At 41.1% G+C, this 24,190-nt stretch overlaps 1 protein-coding gene across 4 annotated transcripts in view; it reads left to right on the forward strand.

Annotated features, from left to right (window-relative positions):
• arhgef28a (Rho guanine nucleotide exchange factor (GEF) 28a) overlaps positions 1-21,687 on the forward strand; it is a 68,143-nt gene extending 46,456 nt beyond the window's left edge. For 3 of the 4 annotated variants that reach the window (XM_084745595.1, XM_084745592.1, XM_084745593.1), the window contains 14 exons: positions 78-218; positions 424-674; positions 754-879; positions 1,117-1,234; positions 1,639-1,893; positions 2,782-2,858; positions 3,019-3,197; positions 4,148-4,239; positions 4,352-4,537; positions 5,437-5,672; positions 6,423-6,470; positions 9,109-9,627; positions 13,266-13,551; positions 21,269-21,687. In XM_084745595.1, coding sequence (XP_084601721.1) covers positions 78-218; positions 424-674; positions 754-879; positions 1,117-1,234; positions 1,639-1,893; positions 2,782-2,858; positions 3,019-3,197; positions 4,148-4,239; positions 4,352-4,537; positions 5,437-5,672; positions 6,423-6,470; positions 9,109-9,627; positions 13,266-13,551; positions 21,269-21,444 — 2,690 coding nt within the window. In that variant the 3' untranslated portion in view covers positions 21,445-21,687. Of the gene's footprint in view, positions 1-77; positions 219-423; positions 675-753; positions 880-1,116; positions 1,235-1,638; positions 1,894-2,781; positions 2,859-3,018; positions 3,198-4,147; positions 4,240-4,351; positions 4,538-5,436; positions 5,673-6,422; positions 6,471-9,108; positions 9,628-11,907; positions 12,405-13,265; positions 13,552-21,268 lie in introns of those variants that run through there. The other variant, XM_084745594.1, reaches the window with a different exon arrangement.
• The last annotated feature ends 2,503 nt before the right edge of the window (positions 21,688-24,190 follow it).

The raw sequence follows: 24,190 nt of genomic DNA on the forward strand, positions 1-24,190 counted from the left end.
TAGGGATAAAAAGGCACGTTTCGAACACGGATAAATGAAACTTAAAAGTGATTTTGCGCCTCTCTCTCCCTCCACAGACTGCGTGGACGCGTATCTCCACAGCGACATGTCGGCTGACGCTGTCGAGTACGAGGCCGAGTCGTGGAGTCTGACAGTCGAGCACAAGTTCTGCAAGAAGCAGGACAAGCGAGCAGTGAAGAGGCAGGACGTCATCTATGGTGAGCAGATGTCTGGGTTGTGAAAGAAAACCACTGGAATCTGACACGTTCTGCCAGTGTCAGTATCTCAGATGTTAAACTGCTGTAACCACGTCTTCATTTATAATTTATGACACATGATTGTCATAAATTGGTGTAATTGTGTAACAGACGATCTGTCTTGCATGATATTATCCATGTTGAACGTGTTTAACATCTGATGCAGAGCTGATGCAGACCGAGCTCCACCACCTGCAGACGCTCCACATCATGGCCGAGGTTTTCCGGCGAGGTATGAGGGAGGAGGTGCAGCTGGACACGGAAGCGGTGGAGCGGGTCTTCCCCTGTCTGGACCAGCTGCTGCTCTTCCACCACGCCTTCTTCGCCGCCATGAAGGAGCGGCGGCACAGCTCGGCCCGACCGCAGGGACACAGGAACTACCTCATCCAGCGAATAGGAGACGTCCTGCTGCAACAGGTTAGCCGCCACGTCTGTCTCAGGGGTGATAGATTGAAACCAGTGACGGGGGCGTATCACTGTGTGTGTCTTTCTGCAGTTTTCAGATGAGAACAGCGAGAAAATGAAGCAGGTGTATGGAGAATTCTGCAGTCGCCACAATGAAGCGGTCAGCTTCTTCAAAGAGCTCCAGCAGCATAACAAGAGATTTCAGAACTTCATCAAGGTACTTAAAGAAACAGATCGTATTTTTTAAAGTGGGGATGTATGAGGTACTTATCCACAGTCAGAGTCCGTGTATTACCACCAGTGTAGGGGGCAAAGCTATGTTCTGCAGCCAGACATATTTTATCCACCTAACAAAATCATTGGCAGTGTGCACATTTTCACAGCTTTACCACACCCGAGTGCATCGTTACCCGTCAGGGAGATGTAATTTAACTCTTCATCTTCCTTTTTCAAGCAACAAGGTAATAACTCTTTGGTGAGACGGAGGGAGATCCCAGAATGCATCTTGCTGGTGACCCAAAGGATTACGAAGTACCCAGTGCTGCTGGAGAGGATCCTACAATATACTCAAGGTCAGTCATCTGCTGCCCTCTGCTGGCGACATGCTCACATCGTCTGAACAGCACAATGTACAGTCCATTAGTTGGAAAGTGTACAAGTAAAACAAGATATCTGAATCCAGGCCCTCCAAAATAAACATTTATTGTTTTTATTATTTATGTATTTATTTATTGGATTTTTCAATAATTTAACCACCATAATAAAGGATTTTTTTTCCCTCATTGATACTATTTTTTCTTATATTGTGGAGGGTTTGGGTTACCTTCCTGTTTGTTCTGTTTTCTTTCAAGTTTTGAAGAGCGCCCGACACATTTTTGATCTGTGGTTGAGTATAAAAAGAAACCAGTCATCCCCTTTTCCGAAAACAAGAAATCTGTTTCAGTCGTCGTGTATTTCTCTTTCCTGATCCCCTCAGAGGAAACACAGGAACACGCCGACCTCTCCAAAGCCCTGGCTCAGATACGAGAGGTGATTGCCGCCGTGGACCTGAGCGTCAGCGAATACGAGCGGCATCAGAGGTTACAGGAGGTGTGGAACCGCATGGAGAACCGCAGCTCGGCCAAGCTGAAGAACGGCCACACCTTCCGCAAGCAGGACATGATGGGGCCGGGACAAACGCTCAAACACCAGGGCCTGCTCCTGTGGAAGACCGCCACGGGGCGACTTAAAGGTGACGCCCACATGCAGCCTGTTTACGCCTGGTATTACAGTAACATGTGTCTTGGGTGATCTGATCACAAGTGGACAGTGTGACTTGTGATTGGATATCACTTCCCCACTCTCACAAATGAACACATCCTCACTAGCCTCGTTTAAATTTGTTTAAATTTGACATGTTTATTATCAATAAAATGTTGTCTCCTTTAATAAATTTAGTATACATGGTAATATCAGGTAAGACGCACTTCAGACATGGAGTAGTCACTGGTACAGCAAATGGACACAACAAAAGGACACAATGTTTTTTACACAAAGAAGGAAATAATGCAATGTATTACCCTTGCTGAATTAACAAGAAGGCCCAAATAATTAAGAACTTATCATGGTCAGTGTTTCACATGGTTTATAAAGTGTCTCCCAACTCAACATCTCACTAAATTCTGAGTGTTTACTGAAATCTGTTGCGTTTCTCCAGAGGCGACAAAAGCAATAACCAGCAATGTTTTTGACATGTTTACCGTCAACGCAGTGCCGTCTTCTTCCATATTTAGTGTGATTGGTGAAATCATTTTAAACAATATGTTCAAACAGCTGCTAAATGTTGGTGAGTAAGGCACACTTAAGATAGTAGTTTCTCACAAGGAAGGAAACAACTAAAGGTATTGCATTTCATGCTGAATTTACAAGTAGGCATGAAGACTTCGCTGTAGCTGTTTTGAGATTTCGTTTAGGAAGTTTCAAGGGACTCTGGGGGGATTGCGATTATAGTCCATTGGTGAAATCAGATGAAACAGACATTGTGTTTACAAACATCTGTTTCTTATCTTGGCAGGTAGGAGAGCCCAAACACATAATTTACTTAACATGTTTTCCTGTTTCCTGTTCTCCACTTCTACAGATGTCCTGGCGCTCCTTCTCACAGATACACTCATCTTCCTGCAAGAAAAAGACCAGAAGTACACATTTGCCACTGTGGTATGCGCACATTAATTGCTGTTATAATTAATCCACAACTGCAACATCAATCAGCTGTGTCTCCATTCTGATGCTACGCCCTATTACCTGTTCTGTTTTGTCTTGGGCCATTATCACGTCATGCTATGTATTATTCCTCCTCTCTTTTAATGTGCTTCAGGATCAGAAGCCTCCCGTCATCGCCCTGCAAAAGTTAATAGTGCGAGAAGTAGCGAATGAAGAGAGAGGGATGTTTTTGATCAGCGCATCAGCCGCCGGGCCAGAAATGTACGAGGTCCACACATCATCCAAAGAGGAGCGAAACACCTGGATGAGGCTCATTAGAGAGGCTGTGGAGAGGTGTGTACAAGCCTGGGCTTTATATACTGTAGGAGTGTATAAACTGAGGCGGAGGAGGAGGATATTAAAGGCATAGTCTGGATTATTTAATGTAGTGTGGTATGAGGTACTTATCGATAGTCAGTGTATTACCTACAGTAAATGGAGGTCGACACACCCCGGTTAGGAGAAACAGAGAGGCACCAGAGCTGAAACTAAACAATGTACTGTTGTGGACAGGGTCAGCAACAAAGACAAAGACAAAAAAAATCAGTGTCAGTTTAAGAGTATGCTGTATTTAGAATATTTTCACCACTTTACTTTGCCATCAGACAGACTTTTCTTGCAGGAAACCACTGTTTTACAAGAGAAATATCTCTACCTCCAAACCAACCAAACTCCATAGGCAAAATCAGTAATTTTATCTCACAGAATACAAGAGTTGCTGGTCTATTGCTCCCTTGATTTATTATTTTGTTGCTGTTATTGTGTGACTTTGGTGAATCCAAACTAAACTTTCAAAACACTGAAATCGTATAACAACACATAAAGATTAACAGATTGAGACAGAAAAAGACCAGTTCTGCGAGGTAAAATGACAGATTTTGCCTATGGAGATCGGCTAGTTTGGAGGGAGCGATATTTGGCTTATATAAAGGTGGCTGCTGGTCAGAAAAGGCTGTCTGAGAGCAAAGTAAAGTGGTGAAAATATCCTAAATATAGCGACTTATTATGGTGGACCTTTTTTAAGTGGCTGACCCTGTCCACAACAGTTCATTGCTTAGCTTGCTGGTACTCTTGCCTCTCCACACTGGTGGTGCACTTACTGTCATCTGCTTTAAATAATACACAGACTACTGATAAATACCTCATCCAACCCCACTTAAAATAATCCAAACTATCTTTTTAAGGTGTGTATATTCGGATTTCATCATTTACGAACAGTCTAACCATCAGTTGTTGCTGTTTAGCTGTCCAGAGGAAGAAGAGGAATACACCAGTGAATCTGAAGAGGAGAAACGAGCTGCAGAGGCTCGAACTCAGAAGATCCAGAAGTTCCAAGGTATATTGAAACCCTGTTGTTATTTTTTCTTCACACTCACACACATTTTCTACCCCTGAGTTAGTATCCTACGGTGTTAAATCCATGAACTCGGTGAACTTGTGTGTATCAGAGAGTCTGATGAGCCGGGACCATCAGATCTGCTCCAGCCTGGAGGAGAAGCTGCAGGTCTACGCAGCGCTCTCTGCTCTGAGTGGGAGGACGGACGCCTCGCTGGTCGAACCGCGACTGCTCGTCCAGCCGCACTCAGAGGAGCTGCCCCAAGCTGCCGTGTTACTGGCTGCAGCTCTGCAAGAGGGTGAGACATTTTACATACTACACTGCAGGAGCAAACACAGACTTTCAGTTCAGGTTTGTTTATTTTTTGTTTTTCTGATAACATAGAACAAGAGCCTGAGGAAAAAAATAGATACAAAAATTTAAGTTTCACTGCTTTATCCCCTGATTAGGATTATAACCACTATAAAAATGTAACAAATGTTTTATAACTTACTTTAATATAGTTTTTAGCAGACAGAATTAAATATAATTATGATAAAGAGAGAAAACTCAAGTAACCCAGCAGACACCTTTAACTAAAATGCACAGTGGATTAATAATTAGCAATTTCACACCAAAAACAAGAGGACAGAAGACAAGACTGTTGCTGTCAAACGAAAAAAAACAAAAACTCATGTATAATACTCCCCAAATGTACTTTTAAACAAGTAGAATCTTTAATTTTGATGACGTACCAAAGCTCCAAATGCTCCAAAATCCCAGACGAGCCCTCAGTTTGTCACAACCCAGCTCAAGGCTGAAGAAAGCAGGGGAGAACACCCGTCAGTAACTCTAAATAAGTTTATTTTACATTTTTACAAGGTAAACTAAAGTAAAGACAAACTAAATATAACAAAGCCAAACAAAGCTGAGGGGAAAGAGGAAGCCTGTCTTCCTCCAGCTTATAAATAATTAATCAGTTCATTTTTTGGTCCACAAATGGTGAAAAATGTTGATCATTGTTTCCTTAAAGCCCAATATGATGTCCTCAAATGTCTTGTTTTGTTCTCAACCCAGAGATATACAGTTTACTGTTAGAGAGGAGCAAAGAAACCAGAAAATATTCACATTCAAGAAGCTGAAATTGGAGATCGGAAATCATGTTTATTGGTTTTAATTGATTGAGGTTCTCACTTAGTGTTTGTTTGTGTTTCCCAGCTGAGAACCTGAAAGCTGCGCTGTCGTCCAAGGCCTGTTGTCTGTCAAGTCACAGCTCGGACTCGGACACAGACTTGGTGTTTCTGGTCAGCCCTGCTGCACCTTTACAGCCTCCGTCAGACCCTGAGGCCTCACCTGAAAACCCTGAGGCCGGCGAGGGGAGCTGGACTGAGGCCTTTGAGCTTGAATCTCCTGCTCCGCTGCAGAAAACAGACGTTAATGACATCGACTTCAAGGTACAGCACATTTTCTGGTGTAGAAAATGTATTTCTTCTTGCAAAACCCTATGATATAACTAAAGATTGTGACTTAAATTGACGTTTTTGAGTTAAATATTGATGCAGTAATGTGATGTAATGTTTTCCCCCATTACTGTACAAGTAGTAGTGATGTTACAGTGGTATTGCAGAGGTATTATGGCCTCTTTAGAGGCTGCATCTGCACGTCAGCTCTTTCCATTTCTTCACATATGTGTGGCTCAAGATTGCCAACAGTTGTTTTAATAATTCAGCGCAGCCTATTAGAATTACATTTCAGTCTTAATGTGATGAATCATTGATAAGCTCATAATAAAGGAAGAGGTCCATTTAGTTCCCAATGGTATTGCGCCATTAAAAATGGATATGGAGGCTTATTCCAATTACCATGCCACAGTTGTGCTTCCGTGTGCAGCTTTTTGTGACCTGTGAGGTAAATGACTCCGATAAGACAGAGAATAATCTCCTTATCGACTGCAATGTGATAATTTAACCCTGAACAGGGTGGTTGTACGCCGTGTTGCCTCAGGGGGGTGCAAATGTTGCACGAATGCAGCTTCAAATTTTGACTCTCCATGTGAGGAAAATATTCTGACTTCCCTGTGAAGTGATTGTGACTCATTATTTAGCAGAATGATTGTAACCTTTTAATAAATTAATCAAAATCATGCATGAAAACACAGCAGGCTTGTTAATCTGCGTGTTGTGTTTGATTTTGTTTATTAACAGGTTGCTCAAAGCGTCCAAAGCCTGACCCAGTTACTCTACAGTCTGCAGGTGAGTGCGTTGCTCAGAGCTGCAATAATTAGTCAATTAATCATTTAGTCCAGTGGTTTTCAAACTGGGGATCCTTGAGTGGGCTGTAGGCGTCTCCAGCAAAAAGACAGATAGAATATTTGAACTTTTATCAGAGTTTTTGGAAGCTGGTACAACAAGAGAAGAATGAGAGTTGTCTGTTTTGATTGATTATAATCAATTCATGATCAAACTGGGATCATTATAAATTACAAAGACTTTATTATCTTCAAACGTAAAAGTTACAAAAACACTATTACAGTGGAAACTTCTAATTGATCACCATTAGTTGAGGGTTATTATAACTGAATTGTTTTTCTTTTTCTTTGTTTCTCATGCAGATTACGTCCCATTCATTACCTGAGGGATCATTTACAGTGAGCAGGTCATTCTTGTGAAATAAATCTCAACAGTGATGCAGGATCCAGACACAAAGCAGAATCATCCTGGAGGAGTTTATTTCACAATAATGATTGCTCACTGCACATTATCCCGCACATCACACGATTATTTACCAAAATAAATCAATAATTTGACACAAAATATTGATTTAAAATTGATTTTGTTGATTTTAAAATGATTTTATTGCTCTTCCAGAGTCTGAGCGTAACTGCATCCATAGCAACCGCCTGTTCTTCATAGCAACAGTCTGTTATAAAAAAAAGACCTTAGAATGCTGCAATCAAAATCAAGTATTTAACAAAGCCATATAACATAAATCAATAAAAAGTAATGAAACAGACAGCTTAGCTATTTACTAAATATTATTTATATAACAGAGCACAGCTGTCCCTAAAGCTTTTCATATTACTGTGCAAATTAAATTACTGTAATGTGTACAATTCAAATACTTTATAACACAGTACGGAAGTTTCACCGCTGCATCACATCGACTCACTTCTGGCTGTTAGTCAGAAGTTTTAAGGAGATGTTTTTCATTGAGAGAAAATTACTTTCTTCTCCCTGTCATGCTTTCAATGTGCATGTAGCAGCAGCCTCAGGTGGCCAGATGGAAGCAGACGGGTTACTGAAAGTAAAATAAAGTAAAATCAGCATAGTTTTAAAATGTCTTCCATATGTTGTCATGTATGAAAAGACCAAAATGAACCCTGTAAGTGGCCTGCTTGATTACCGTGTGAATTTCTGCCTTTATTGGACAGGACTGTTGAAGGATATTTGACTGGAAACTGGGGGCATAGCCTCAGTATTACATGGGATGCATGCTCTACATGTTTTTTTTAATGTTTGTATAATTATAGGACCCTTGCCACCTGACGTTTAGCAAAAGTGGCCTCAGGCAATCCCTGGATTAAACGATTAATCATGAAAATAATCAGTAGATTAATCAATAATAACTGTTATTTGCAGCCCCAATTTAAAGCCAGTTTTTTTTTTATCCTGCTCACAGACCTCATCTACACATCCTCATCCAAACAGCAAGTCAGCAAACAAACGAACCTCTTCTGTTCTCACTGAGAACATGCACATGCTCTGTTAGTGTCACACTCAGTCAGGATAAAGGCTTTAATGTTCCTGCACACTCCAGTTTCAGTAAACACAACCAACTCCGCTTGAAGCCAGAGGTAGCGAAGCTGCAGGAACGAGAAATCTACTGATCTGATTTCTGCTGAGAGACGTATGAGGGTCTTTTGTTTCGCTGTTCATACACACAAACACACACACGCTGCTCTTTGGTATGAAATGTAAATTTGTGCAGAAAGAACATGTGTGTGTGTGTGTGTATTTGCATAAGGGCATGTGCGTGCGCACTTTTGCCTATCTGTGTGTCGTTTTGATCACAAAGTTATTTTCATATTCAAAGTTGTTGTATATGAACTAGAAAACCGCAGTTCTACCAGGTGGGATCATTTCACCTTGTAAGGAGATGCTGCTGGGCATAAACACACAAAAAGCAGGGCACCCAGCAGAGCCTGATCATGATTTCCGTCACATTTTGCCATTCAAATCACCTGCTCTTACTGCCTGTTGTGAGGATGCAAGTCTGGTTAAAGGGATAGTTGATAAATTATTTGAAGAAGCAGAGAGGAGCACCATCACAGAAGCGAAGTAATGTCCTGCTGTGAACAGGTTCAGTAACAAAAAGTATTTTAGCCTCTTGAAGAAGGTCCACCTAAAAAAACATCACTATCAGTTTAAGTGTGCGCTATATTTAAATTATTTTCACCACTTTACCTTGCTGTCAGACAGCATCTTCTGACAGGAAGCCAAATATCACTCTCCCCAAACCAACCAAACTCCATAGGCGAAATCAGTAATTTTTCCTTGCAAACCACAGGAGTTCCTGGTCTTCCACTTCCTCAATCTATTAGTTTGTTCGTGTTACTGTGTGACTTTGGTCGTTCCAAACTACTTTTTAAAACACAGAAGTTAGACAATAACACAAACAAACTTAGCCAGTCGAGGCAGCGGCAGAACAGCACTTTATGTGCTCTGCAAGGTAAAATTGCTGATTTCGCTTATGGAGTTTGGTTGGTTTGGGGAGACCCTGTCTGCAGCAGGTCATTGCTTAACTTGCATGCTGGTACTCGTCTTTGACTTTATTAATAAGTACCTCATTCAGCCCCACATCAAATAATCTAAGTGTCTCTGTCTATGCCAGGCCACAGTGACCCTCCAGGACAGCTGCTTTGAGGTCCAGAGGCTTCTCCTCCAAGAGACCGGGCGCCCTTCCCCTCGCGCCCCGCGAACACACCTTCCGAGCATCCGGGGCAGCAGCCTGCAGGAACAGGAGAAGCAGCGTAACCTGGAGAAGCGGAAGGAGGAAGTGGCGGCGGCTCAGCGGCTCCAGGATCAACTCCGCCAAGAGAAGGAGCGCTGGGAGAGGGAGTGCCAGGCGCGGGACAGCCAGCAGGGGGAGCAGGAGAGCAGGCTGGAGGAGAGGGAGAGGCAGTGCCACCTGGAGGCAGAGAGGCTGAAGCGCGAGAGGGAAGAGCTGGACGAGCAGCTGGAGGAGTACCAGCTGAGCCTGGAGCGGCTCAGGGAGGGCCAGAGGAACGTGGAGAGGGAACGCGAGCGGCTGGAGAACCAGCAGAAGCTGCTGGAGAACTGGAGGCACAGCCGGCAGAGGAGTCTGCCCACTGTGATCCCTCACATGGTCATCCCTCTAGACGGGCAGCAGGTAGGAGAAGGAGGCACATAACAGACAACTGTTTCCTCTGTAACACCTTATAATAATCTTTATCTATAAAGCACTGTCCTAAATCACTCTCCTAAACCTTGTCACAAACTGTTTCACACAAGGCAGCACAAGCAGATCATAAAAACAATTTCCAAGCAAATAAAAAAAAAAAACTTGCAACAGTACAATCAATAAACTCCAAGCAAATTACAACAAATACAACCAGCAAATGACAGCCACTAAAAATTAAAGTAAATAAAGTATGTTAAACTAGAAAAATGCAGTTAAGCGCTAAAAAAATGTAATGCACATGCTCAGGGATGCATGAAACTAGAGGTGAACAATTTGAAGCAATAAAAGCTGTAATAGTAATTCGTAGTCTACGTTCACCCCTGTTCATAAAGCATATATAAACATTTAAATGTTTGTTAACAGTGAAATGTCTAACTATTAGTTTACCATTTAACAATGATAAATATTATGAAGCAATGCCATTTCTTCTGTCAGTGGTCTTAAGGATAACTTCTCTTCAGTCTGAGACATCGTAGAGCTCAGTAAAGCTCCCAACTGAAGCTCTTGACCCTGACACGAGGGTGAGGTTGATATGAAGTGTTTATGGAGAATTTCTCAGCTCGAGTCGTTAAAGTGAAGCTTTTCTCCGACAGCTATCAGCCTGAGTAACGTCGGCTCACTCATTTACACGGAGCGGCTCAATCCCCTCTTGATGTACGACCTACAATAATGAGAGCAATTTCAGCATCATTTGTCTCAGTGCTCCAGCAGCTCCACTCACCAATAAACATCTTAATGATTGATGATAATTAAACCGTCGCAAATAAAAGCTCCGACAAAATAATTAAAACCAGAGGCACGCGGACCAAGAAACCAATCAATCCTGTCCGAAAGGACTTAAATTATCGACACTGTGTTTGAAAAGCACTACAGTGAAATGTCGCCCGCAGCTGGAAGGCGTGGAGGATAAAGGGTGCACTGTTCGCTCACATGCACGAGCAGCAGTGGTGAAAAGTAATAGAGTACATACTTTATTTTGCAGTACACTAATGAGACATAACAAGCCATACTTTATGTCAAGCGGGAAATAATACACTTTAGTTTACAGTACAGTTCTGTTATAATTTGTCCGTAATTACCTTCTAATGAAGTCTAATAAGGGTCTAACAGTGGGAAATTATACACTTTAGTTTACAGTACAGTTCTGTTGTACACTCTTAGAATTAAAGGTGTGTACTGGAACCAGAAGAGGTTCTTTGTCTTGTTCCCATAAGAGAGCCCTTTTTGCTTTTTCCTGTTACAACCTTTTATAAAAGTTCCACTCAACTTCCACTTTCAGAGAGTTCTACCAAGAACCCAACATGAAAAGTCATACCTAGATCCATCTGTGAAAGAGTCCACGCAGAACGTCCTATGAGGGGGTCTACAGAGAACCTTTGACGTAATCGTTCCACCCAGAACCCTCTCTGGGGGTTCTATCCAGAACCTTTCCACCTTCTGAGGGTGCTAACAAGAACCCACTCAGGAGGTTCTACCGAAAACGGGATTCTACAGAGAACCTTTTTGACAAGCACTTGATGAGTTCTTCAAGGATTTCAACAATACTTGAATAACTGTTTCCTCCCAAAGGGTCTTTGGATGAAAATGGTTCTTAATGGAACCCTTAGACTTACAAAAAACCCTCAACAAACGCTTTTGTCACAAAATGGTTCTCCTGAAACAAATGGTTCCGGTAGAACCTCAGCTCTTCAGGAAGAACCCTTTTGGAAACCCTATTTCTAAGACTGTCCCAGATGACCAAGTCCAATAAGGCTGTAACAGCGGGAACCAATACACTTTAGTTTACAGTACAGATCTATTAAAATGTGCCTAAAGTTATACTCTTAGACAGTATTTTAAGGTTCTAAAACTGGCAAACAGTATATTTTCGTTTACAGTTTTGTTGTAAGGTGTCTCTAATTATTCTCTAATAAAGTCTAATAAATGATCTAATACTGTCTAGTAAAGAGCAGTACTGTAAAATAAAGTGCGTCTCATACATCTACGTGAGCCTCTGCTGGCTTTGTGCTGCTCAGTTCAGCAGGTGCGACTGTTCAAAAGACGCACACAGAGAGCGCTCAAATGGACGGACAAATGAGCAGACTCGCGTTACATTATTCCCTCCTTCCCTCGTTAATTTACACACCACCCTGGGCTCTTTACAGGCCAGACGTGATGAGGCTCTCTCGGCTTTTTGCGGACTTATTTATTTCCATTCATCTATTTCAGTCGGTGGTGTGGAGGCCGCATTAACAGCAGTGGTCTGACAAAGGCGTGCGGAGGCAGTGGAGGTCCTAATGTTCCCGTGCTAATGCTGTAGCCAGAGGCAGCAGTTCACAGGGTCAGAGACAGATCGAATGACACGCACACACTCGCACACGCACACACACACACACACACACACACACACACACACACACACACACACACCAACTCTCAGGTCGTTTCTAATTAGCTGTGTTGCACCGGCTCAGCAGAGGACAGGAGGCCATGTTGATGTGAAGATGGGACAGCAGAGGAGAGGACAGGAGGAGCCTTGAGCAAGATGTAGCAGTGACACCTTTCACTGTACATTAAAGGTTCAGTCCACCCAAATAAGTAAACATTTTTCCATTGACCTCTACTTGTATCTGGCTGTGCATTTTCAGTTGTACAGTTTTATTTGTCCAGGGTTTGAAATATTCATCTTTAAGAGTTTAATAAGCTTAATAAGCCCCTTATGATGCACTTGTTAGTAGTTAACATATTATTTTATTTTTTTTCAGGCTTTTTTTTTTTGTTTTTTGTCCTGTCAATAAGTTGTCAATTCCTGCGCACTTGAATCCTGCACATGCAAAAACAACAGGGAAAAGCAAAAGCACCAGCAAAAAATAATTAGGAAAACTAAGTAAATATAAACTTTTAAAAAATATACAGAAAAAACATAGTAATTTATATGCAAATAAATATATATATAATATGTGAATAAATCTATACAGAAATAAATTAACAAACAAATATATTCAAACAGATATATATATTTTTAAGGCTCTCCTATGACTCCATACATCTGCGCTAATACAATAAAACACAGATTTTCTTGTGGAGCTCTGACTCAGAAATAGCCTCTCCATTACTCAGAACAATGCATGGAGCAAACTGTGAACAGTTTTCATCAGAAAGAAATTGTCCCCATAAAAACACATATGCAGATTCCATTCACTTCCATTGTATTTGTGTGGATAAATCCGCTCTGTATCTACTATCTATTATACTGTGTACCACTACAGGTAACAGGGAAAATTGATTTTGGGTGTAATTTATTTTTTAATTTGCCTACAGTTTTAGAGAAAAGGCTGTAAAAAGCCTATTAACAGGGCCTTTTATAGGTTTCACCCATTGAATTAGAAGATGTATTTTCTGCTCCCTCATGCAGATTCATCAGTGTGTTTCAAAGATGCATTGTTGAATGGTTTTACAGGTGTAGAAAATATCTAATCACCAACATCCGTTCTTGCTTTAGAAGCTCTCAAGTCTATAACCTGTACATGAGCGTCTGTTCACAGCATTCTTGACCGTGACCGTGACCTTTGCTCTCTCTCCCTCAGGACTCGGCGCCGACTCAGTCCAGAGACCACGCCGGTAACGGCTCCGTGTTTGTGAACGAGGCCGCATTCGCTGGCACCAGCGTCAACAACCGTCACGTCCACCACAAGAGAAACGACCCCAGCGCGCACAATTGTCTCAACACCCTGCTGGCGAGATCCAACAGCAGACAGACCCCCGTCGCTAAGACTCCCCACGGCCCACACTCAGACTCCCAGGGGTGGATGATGGGGACAGGATACCTCTGCAGCCCTGCAGGACGGCTGGGGCTGCAGCACACGCCCAGCGGTAAGAACTACAAACAAGTTAATGTTTGTTTTAGCGTGGAAGTTTAAAGCAAAACACAAATCAAATGGCACTCATGTTTTCATTTTTTGTTGTCTCCTCCTACCATAATACATTACGGTATATATTATGGAAGGATGTGGTTATGGTTAATACGGTATTAATAATTTGAATCAGTAAAGTAACTCAATTTGTCAAACAAGCTGAGCAGCAGTTCTTACTCGTTCCTCTGACGCAGACCATTAAATTATTAAAATGAAATGATAAAGGCATTCAACCCCCAAGAACAAAGAAAAATGAGTAACTAGAGAATACTCAGTGTTTTTGCTTGAGAACAAAAGAACAGTTTGCACATCTGTTTGATGAGACAGGTGCATAGGAGAGAGACGAGTGGACCAAAATCCTGCAAATAAACTCCTGCACAGTCTAATTTGCACTATTATTTATATTTAATGTGGTTTAACCATCTGGGGCTTTAAGCATTTATTTACCCATTTAATGTAAGCATTTGGGAATACGTTTATTTTTTTATACTGAGTGCTTATTGTTTTAGCTCTGTTCTGCTTATTGTTCTGTGTTTAATAATTCATTCTTATTTTTGTCTTCTTATTACACTGAGGAAATGTGAGCTCTTGCAAACTAACGAGAGAGTTCATTTGCAACTTTTTGGTGTTTTTGCTTGAAAACAATTAACAATCAATTAATTGACTAATTGCTGCAGCTCCGTTGTAGACACATTTTGTAAAGACTAACTTTTATAGCGATAAAAGACAGAAGCCACAGTTACAGAGAAGCAGTGAGCACATAACTACATTAATTTCCATTCTAATGAGGAAAAACAGATTTTATTAAGCTGCGTTTTTGCATTCAGATACCATCTGTGAGGGGACTCAATTTGGCATAAAAAAAAATATCTGCTAATGAATGCATCAAGTAGCTCAATTACTAATTTTCATTGCTGGTTGTTTAATATCCTGTGTCTTAGTGCTAATGGCCTGATATTACACAGCTGAAGTGGCTCTAGTGTGGGACAGTAGAGCGCTGTTATCATTCTGTCTCTGCTGCTCGACGTAAACGAGAAATCTGCTACCTGTGAGAATGTAAACAAACCCTCTGCCTGCAGTGGTTTCACCCATGTGTGTGTGACCGTACTGTATGCACACACACACACACACACACACACACACACACACACACACACACACACACACACACACACATGCTGCTCTCAAGGCTGTATCCCTGGTGAGGCTTTGTGTGTCCTTCCTCTCAGTTAATCAGTGTCTCCTGAAAAAGAAACCACCTCCTCCTCCTCCTCCTCCTCCTCCTACCCACCACCTCCACCTGCCCCAGCAACCAGCCGGGGCCCTCGCCTGCCAAAGGGAAGGAAAATCGATGATTCCTCTACCTATTGACTGGCAGGGCAGACAACGGCATGTGAATCACAGTTCACAGGCGATGGCTGACTGATTGGGACATTGATCTGAAAAAATCTTTATAAAACTCATTACAGCATGACTTGTCATCGCATCAGGCGAAGGGGGGAGGTGCAAGGAAGGGAATGAGAGATGCAGACGCATTTTAAAGGCATGGTTTAGATTATTTGATGTGGGGTTGTATGAGGTACTTGTCGATGGGCAGTGTATTAGCTACAGTAGACGGCGGTCAGCACATCCCCAAACAGAGAAGAACACCAGTATGGAAGCTAAGCAATATACTGCTGTGGACAACAAAGGGTATTTTAGCCACTTAAAAAAAGGTCCAGCTAAAAAAAATCAGTATCAGTTTAAGTATACACTATATTTAGAATATTTTCACTGCTTTACTTTGACATCAGACAGCCTTTTCTGTTGGGAGACCTCTGTTATGTAAGCCAAATATCACACCCTCCATGTCAACCAAACTCCACTGGGGAAATCAATCACTTTACCTCACAGGACGTGGGAGTTGCTTCACTTCAAAAACAAAATATGCTCAGTTTTTCTGAATTAATGAGATCATTTTGAATGTAAAAAAACAGCTTTATTTTGCTGAATTAATGAGATACCTCCAGCAGGACAAAGAGTCTAGCCTGGGCCTGCTGGAGCTCACTGGAGGCTGGTTATAGGCCTCTGGACAGGCTCTAGGGGTCCTGATAGTCAGCTCTAGGCATGGAGAGCCTGCTGATTAAATCAGAAAAACACTGCAGGGTTTTTTTTTTTCTTTTTACTTTAAAAAGCAGCTCATTAATTTAGTGAAACAGATGTTTTTTACATGAAAAATGATCCTATTAATTCAGAAAAACAAAGCAGATTTTTTTTAAACATGAAAAATTATAATAAACAGAGCAAAAATCTTTTTCTTAAGTGAATGCAATACACTTCTGCAGTTGCTGGTCTATCATTGTCCCAATCTGTTAGGTTGTTTGTCTTATAGTGCGACTTTGGTGTTTTTAAAAGGTTAGTTTGGATTCACCAAAGTCACAGCAGCAGACCAGCGATCTGCAAGGTAAAATTACTGCTTTTTCCTGTGAGGTTTGGTACACCTAAGCTGATACTGAAGCTTCTGTGTCGGTACGCAGCTTCTTCAAACCAGGGGTGTGCCGACCGCCATCTATTGTAGCTAAGACGCCGACTATCAACAGTACCTTATACAACAGCACATCTAATTATCCAAACCATCACTTTATTCTGCATTTCCCTGTAAAGGTGTCAGCAACATTCTCACGGTTGCCCGTCCCCTTTCTTTAATCCATCCAGGCACGAGCTCATTCTCATATTCAAGGCAGGTGAGGGAAAATTACAGGTTACACGTGTCCCGTCCCTCAGCCCTGAGCTGTAGAGTTTCAGGTATTGTTTACCAGCTGCAGCAGGCAGCACAATCTCCTCCTCATTGATCAGCTTATTAACCTTTCCTCATTATTGAGCGCACACGCATGCCCCAGTGAAACCTGAGTCACTTGTTAACAAGCCCGGGGTGTAGACTTGGCTGCGGTCTACAACGCAGGGTGCGTTCCAAGCTGAGATCTACCCATAATGCATTCCTCAGTGGATCCCATGAGGGCCTGCAATGACACTGAATAATGTTCTTCGTTTAATTTCTCATTAGATTTAAACCTGTGTATGTGTCAGTTTAGTACTTTATGTGCAGTCTTGGATTTATGAGCCTATACTGAATACCGCGCCTGCCTGGTATGCGGACGAACCTGGTATCTCTTTCTTTTTCATGTGAAAAGAAATGCAAATTCTCCATTGTGCTGTCAGTCGCATGCATCAAAATCTGATCTCACCACTCATCTTCACCTGAGCATGTGAGGATTTCTTCTCATGCACTCACACACACACACCCTTTTTTTCGCTGAATGGATCTCCATAATTTGTTCCTGCACAATGTAATCTCGGGGAACCAGTTGGGTGGAATTTCCTGAAGTGACCTCTCATCTGATGAGTCGTATCGTTCACCTTTTCATACAGAGGATGAGAGCATCGTCAGAAGGCTGAGGAAGAAAAGAGGGATGAAACCGGTGCTATTTAGAGTATGTAGATTAATTCTCACGCTGTTGAGTGTGTTGCAGGGTGCACAAACCTGATGTATGACTTTGTAACAAAGCATCAGGCTGCACAGTAATGACTGAGTGATACTGATTATTCGGGTCAAAACTGAGATCACAATTAGAGCAGAACAGAATAAAATAAGACGTATTTGTTTCGGAGCTGATCATTTGTCTCATCAATCAAGACAAACAAGTTAGAAACAAAAGACATAAAATAATAAACAGAAGGGCTCATGAATCACCAGCGATGTGTAAGCAAAAGTTGATGCCATTTAATTAGATTTCACAGCATTTTAGTGCCGTTTCTTCATTATATTGATTGCACATGGCATAAAGAATTCCTTATATAGTTTTGTGTTTACCAGAGTTGTTCTATAGCGTTCTCCAGAAGGCTTTCATTTAAATTCAGTGTGTAGTTGTCATAGATAAAGCTTTCCTCTATACAACATAGATAGTTTACCACAGACTGAGATATTAAACACACATATCAAAAGGATGCACTGATGTTTTGACTGATACCAAAACCCATTTATTTCCTTATAAGAAAGGCCGTCTTCCATATGACATCAGCAAAAAAGTATCAATAGTCACAGGATCATTTTTTATATATAGGAAGAGGGAGTGAAACAGCAACCAAACAAGTCAAGTGGAGTCAAGTAGAGTCAAGTGTCAATCGAGTCAATCAACCACCGATGGTCCCGTTCAGAAGAGACAGCTGTCACTCTGTTGCTGTTAACAAAGCTGTTAAACGGAGACTCGAGTCTGCAGTGTAGTTCACGCACTTCTCCGATAAGCCTGAGAATTATTTACATCAGGCTTCAGGAACGAGCGATTAGTTTCTGCTTCATTTCTCCACTTCTTTCCACATCACCGCTCTCTTTGAGGATTCAAGTATTCAAAGGATTCAAAAGCTTTATTGTCATATGCGAAAACATATTTACATATATTTACAAATATACTAGAAACCTAAGTTTAATAAATAAAAAAGAGAACAAAAAAGAAAGAAAAGTGGAAATAAGAACATGATGATTGAAGTAGATTAGGTGGTAAACAATATGAGAGCAGTATGTTCAGTATAAACCAGAGTAAAAACCAGCATGTGTGGTATAAAAACAGAATAAACAGTCTGTGCAAAAGATGACTGAGGTAGAGAAGGTGGTAAACAGAACATATGAAAACAGTAAGTGCAATGTGAAAACAGTACAGAACATTATAAGAAAGGGGGTGTGCAAAAAAAAAAATCTTGTCCATTGGGTGCAAAGTTGCATTGGTTCCTTTGTTTGGAGTACAGTACATGTGAACATCATTAAACGAATACTTTACCGAACCTCAAACAATTAGAGCAAGCAGTACTCACCAGATATATTTAATAATCTAGACCTATAATCAAGTCAAACATCCTGTTGTACTGATGGTCTTGTGCCACTGTACTGCAGTAGAAATGGCTGTAGACTGATTCATATTAACAGATAAAGTCAAACCTCTTTCCTGTCACAAATAGTAGTAGTATCCATGTAAATTGTGGTAAAAAAGGAGAAAGCCATTGCAAGTTTAACTGATGGTTATTATTTTGCATGATTTTTGAGGGTGCTGCAGCCCCCTCACCACCCCTTCCTGTGCCTATGCCTCATTATGTTAACAGAAAACATTTTTCGTTCGCAATTACATTTCCCTCAAAAGGTATTTTCTGTTGCGAATTAGTTGTATATAAATCCAATTTCTTTGAGTCAAGGCTGTTTTGCAGCTTCCACGGGGCGATTTAAAATGAGTTTCTTTGTTTTTATCAACACTGATTAGCAGGAGGCTAGATTTACACAGTTCTTCTGACATGGAGTTACCTGAGCAAAACAATCAGCTGCCATTCTTACAAAACAGACGCCACATCATCAGCATTTTCATAAAGCATAGAATTACTATCCTGCAGAAAATAACCCCTATATTCAGTATATTCATCAGTGTTTAGAGCCTAACTGCTTCTTGCTCTACAGATATTCTATTTTTTGTTCCTTATATAGCATCAATTTGTCTGTCTGTGTTGTTACATATTAATAATGCTAAAAATCTTATTACTCCATGGCTAAAGCTCTGAGACAGAGATTGATTGTTTGTATCATCTGACTGCACACTGATGTCTCATCTATCAGAGGCCCGGTCTGCCTATATGGTGGCTAACAGAGCTACTCTAACAGACTCTTATATAATTAATCAAACAGAGACACTTTCCTGCAGGGACACAATGAGGCAATTTATAGTTCACGCCATCTGTTACCATGACAGCACACCTGCCCTAATGCCAGACAGCACCCACCATGCACACAAATGTAAGAATGCAAGCAGTCACAAACATTTTTTATAAGATACCACCCATAAAAACACTTTATCCTTCGGCTCTGCTTTAATGTTATAATGTTATTGATCCTCGAGGGGAGCGCCTCAGAAGCCAGGGGTGTACAGTAATATTTAGCTCAAAAACACTTCAGCAGGCCGTATGTTTGCCAACTCAAAGGTTTCAATCCTTTTTTATCTTGTTGAAAGCTGCTCTCGCTAACATCTCTCCTCATCCCTCCTTGTTTCGGATCCCTCGTTCCCTCATCTCTTCTTGTTAACCGTCAAGTGTGAGGAGGCAGGTGTCATCGAATCCCGACCACGACGATTGATTATGTTGACAAAGATCATGATAAAAGTGACGCCTCTAAGTAGATGGGGGGGGGATGATGGATGACACAGAAATCTTTTTGTTTTCGTTCTCGGTCTTATGTTCAGCTGCAGGAGGGAGCAGTGGGCTGAGCTGCAGCAGCTGTGGTTGATCTACATGCAGTTAGTGATTACATGAGTGGGCTAAACAATTAGACTGAGCTCATTAAACAAGTGGCCACATGTCTCATCCTGGTGATTATTTATCAGCGGTTAGTAAACGATGAAGTTTGAATTCTGTCAGTGTACACTTAGTGAAAATGTAAATGCAACACTTTTGTTTTTGCTCCCATTTTCCATGAGTTGAAGTAAAAGATCTCAGGGTCCTATTCAGATCATCTATTGCGCCTTTAGCTTGTCCAGCTCCACTTGGCCACTTAAACGGGGCTCAAAGTAAGGTCCAGAGGGTTTGTGTTTAGTGTCTTAATTAATCACAGGTATGTTTTGGTCATAACATGAATTAAACCAATCAGAGTGCATTCGAGCATTGCTATTTAAATGGCACATTTTGAAGAAGGAACCGGGATGCTGAAATGTCCCATCTGGCCGGGTCATAAAAATGAATACGCAAGGGTTACAGGTGGGTGAAACTGGATGAAGCATGTCTTTGTGCGCATTTACACATGCAGGGAAATGTTACTTCGTTAATTACTGAAAGCAGCCTCTCTAATCATTAAAGTAAACTGTTAAAGCTTATACATCAATACAACACAATAAAGAAATGACCTGGAAGGCTTGGGCTACTCAACATCATTTAAAAGATGATTTAATGATTAGAGAGGCTGCTTTCAGTCATTTTAAATGTTTCAATTCGTGCAGAAGTGTCACTGCAACAAATATTGTCAATATTTAAGCAGCAAAACAACAAACTGTAGTTATAAAGAGACGGGACAGAGGAAACTCTCCAGAGGAAACTTCAACTGTGTGAGACTTTGTGGATGTGTAGAAGAACAAAGAGTAGTAATTAAAAGATCTTGACAATCCTGTCAGTTTAAACAATTGATGGTTACAGCTGCTGTGCATAAATGCACACCTTATTTCACCCACCTGCAACCCTTCTGCTATTAATTACAGTTTTAATTTGGAGTTCCCTCGAAGCAGAGTGCACAGAATGAACCAGGAGCATCTTACTATCTGAATAATACATCCTTTTAATAGCAGGAAAATACTGCGCCATTGACTTTGGCCAAAGACTTCTTGTATGAAAAAGTTTTATTTCACACAAATTTTGCCTGTGCAATTATGATGCATCTCTGTATTCCACACCTGTCAGGTGGATAGATTATCTTGACAAAGGAGAAATGCTCACCAACACAGATTTGTGCACAGAATTTGAGAGAAATAAACCTTTGGTGTGCGCAGAAGAAGTCTTAGATTTGGGAGTAAAAGCCAGTGTTGGATTTATGTTTTTGTTGAGTGTATTATCTGTATCGGGAGCTACATTTTGTCATAACAGAGTAGAATAACTGTTGTTTTTTTTGTGTGCCCACTCAGATCACAGCAGTCACAGCTACATAGGGGAAACCTGGTCGTCGACAGCGAGCGGAGCAGACCCGTATCCAGTGCTCCCGCATCCCGGTGACCCTCATCTGGACCTCAGTGCGCTGGTTTCCTTGGAGACCGACAGCGGTGGCGAGGAAGGCAGCGAGGAAACCATCGTGTACCTCTGAATGTTGATATGCTTCAGACTCTAAACAGCCGAGCCAGCGCTTGGGGGAAAAAAATATAAAGACGTTCGTGAAGCATCGGGATTAGACCCATGGTGGCTTCAGAAAGCATTTCTCTCTTTTACAGACTTTTGTCATGTTTTTGTTTATATTTGAAAGGTTGTTTTTTTGTGTTTGTCTTTTTTGTAAAGTGTAAAGTTACTGGAAACATGAAGAGAGAACAGATATAAAGAAGGTTGTCTCAGACTCAATCTCACATGTGTCATGCACCTTAGCTCGAGGCACCACAGGGTGTTCAGTGTCTCTTTATTTTCTGTTTTTTTTTGTGTGTGTGTGTGTGGTCTTTATTGACTGGGTCCCTGCAGCAATATCTTCCCCCTTTCCCCCCTGTTTTCTTCTTACTGTCCCTCCTCACTGCCTTCCATTCTCAGGTCCTGCATATCTTGTCCCTCGAGCGCTCTATTTATTAAATTTACCACAAAAAGAGAAAAAGCGTACGCCCAATATCAGCGAAACATCAGGCTGCATCTCTCCAGCGGGTGATTGTCTCTGAGTAAACTGTCCCTCTGTCATTTATCAGACGGGTTCTGTGTATGTATGAGTCGAGCAGAACGTGAAGCACAAAACATTAGGATTGAAAGATGAGGTGCGACAGCATCAGAACCATAGACTGCCTGTAGACATCATTTATTTCTTTTTACCTGAGGCACGTCTTTCTTGTTAAGAGAAATAAGCGCAGATGTGGTTTTAACAGAGATGTTGCAGCTGTGCAAATATGTCAATTTTATCAGAGCGTCAAAGCCTGAGAGAGCATGTTTTGAGCACAACTCTTCCTGTAGAAAGTGAAAGGAAGTTATTCTGCAGGAAGAGGGACAGAAATATATTTAAGCCTGTAGTAATCTAACAGTTTTCATATTTACCTAATTTCAGACTACATTTTGGTTGCTGTTTTCGTTCATTTTCATGTCATTTTTAGCCACACTAGCAGCTTGGTTCTATGAATTGTAATATTGGTCAGTTGGTCCACAGTTACCATGAAAGTTTGTACAGACATTTATCTTCTCCAGAGGATAAATGGTTTTTATAATGAAATGTTTTCACAACTTTTAGTTCAGTCATCGCCCCCTCAGGATGAATTTTGATGACTTTACATATAGCACTGGAATTAGGTCAGAATTGCAATTTTTTCCAATGCTTTGGTTTAAAGGAATAGTTAGGATTATTTAAAGTGCGGTTACCTGAGGTACTTATCAATAATCAGTGTAAAACCTACAGTAGATGCCAATGTACAGTGGAGAGGGTCAGCAGCAAAACGTATTATATCCACCTACAGAAAAGACAGACATATACTGATTATTTATTTTAGGTCTAAGCTATATTTAGAATATTCTCACCACTTAACCTTGCTGTCAGACAGTCTATTCTGTCAAGAAACTGAAGTTATATAAGTCAAATATCAGTCTCTCCAAACTAACCAGACTCTGTTGCCAAAATCTTTAATTTTACTTCTAATAACATGAGAGTTGCTGGTCTACCGCTGGCTTGATAGATTAGTTTGTTTGTGTTAGTGTGTGACTTCAGTGTTTTAAAAGGTTAGTTCAGATTCATCAAAATCACACAATAACGTGAACAAACTAACCGATCGATGCAGCGGTAGACCAGTGACTCCTGCGTTCTGTGAGGTAAAATTACTGTTTGTGCAAAAGGATTCTGGTTGAGGGAGAGAGCGCAATATTTAAAAGCTGTCCTATGGCGAGGTAAATCAGGGAAAATATTCACTTAAACTGATACTGATTTTCTTAGATCGGCCTTTTGTCAAGTGGTTAAGATAAGTTTTGTTGCCGATGTTACCCACAGCAGTACTTTGCTTAGCTTCCGTTCTCTCAAACCTGGGGATGTGTAGGTAACAAGTACCTCATAAAACCCCACTTCAAAAAATCCAAACTATATATTTAAGACTAAATAAATAAAATCAACTGGCATTCCCACAGCCTCAGCTGTACTTTGTGCTCAGTGCTCTAACCAGTGACTCTAAAGATGGTAAACATTATAGATGTTGTTGTCGTTGTTTGCATGTTAGCAAGCTGACATTAGCATTTAGCTAAAAGAACCACTGTGCTTTATTACAGCCTCATGTAGCTGCTAGCATTGCCGTAGACTCTCAGTCTACTGTTTTATTCTTAGGCAGCACCCAGGTGTCAGTAGCCAACAATACTACATGCACCTCAGATGGAATAGCTGATGTGGCTATTTGCACTTTGGTATATAGCTTTGGTGCACGTCAGACTGAAGCAAACAGATGTCCATAGCCAACAGTGGTATTTGAACCATTAGTGTAAATAGCCAGTGTGGTTATTTACACCCGTGTGAAAGAGACTAAACCTAACTGGGTAGTTTTGTTGCCTAAACTGAGACTGAAACCTGAAAATAATCATTTTAAAAAATGAAAATAATCAAATAGTCAGCGAAGTTTAAAATATAGTAGCAAACCCCTCTCTCCTGTTTGGGACTTGAACCACAGTCCATCTGTCCATCACAACCATCTCTCAGAGACTCTCAGAGGCGCTTTTTATTTATAAACAAGGGCGGTGGATGTAAATAGCTAAATAGCTGCCATGTGACTATTTTCACCTTTTTTTTTCTGGCATCACTTCATGAAAATCCCATCTTTACTTCATACAAGCTGAAAAAAGTAGAAAATGTGGTCCTGAATTATCTCCACAAGCACCCAGAACAATATGAAGTTTTT

Source organism: Lutjanus erythropterus, chromosome 20 (assembly GCF_056507025.1).
Source record: "Lutjanus erythropterus isolate fLutEry1 chromosome 20, fLutEry1.hap2, whole genome shotgun sequence".
Taxonomy (NCBI): domain Eukaryota; kingdom Metazoa; phylum Chordata; class Actinopteri; order Lutjaniformes; family Lutjanidae; genus Lutjanus; species Lutjanus erythropterus.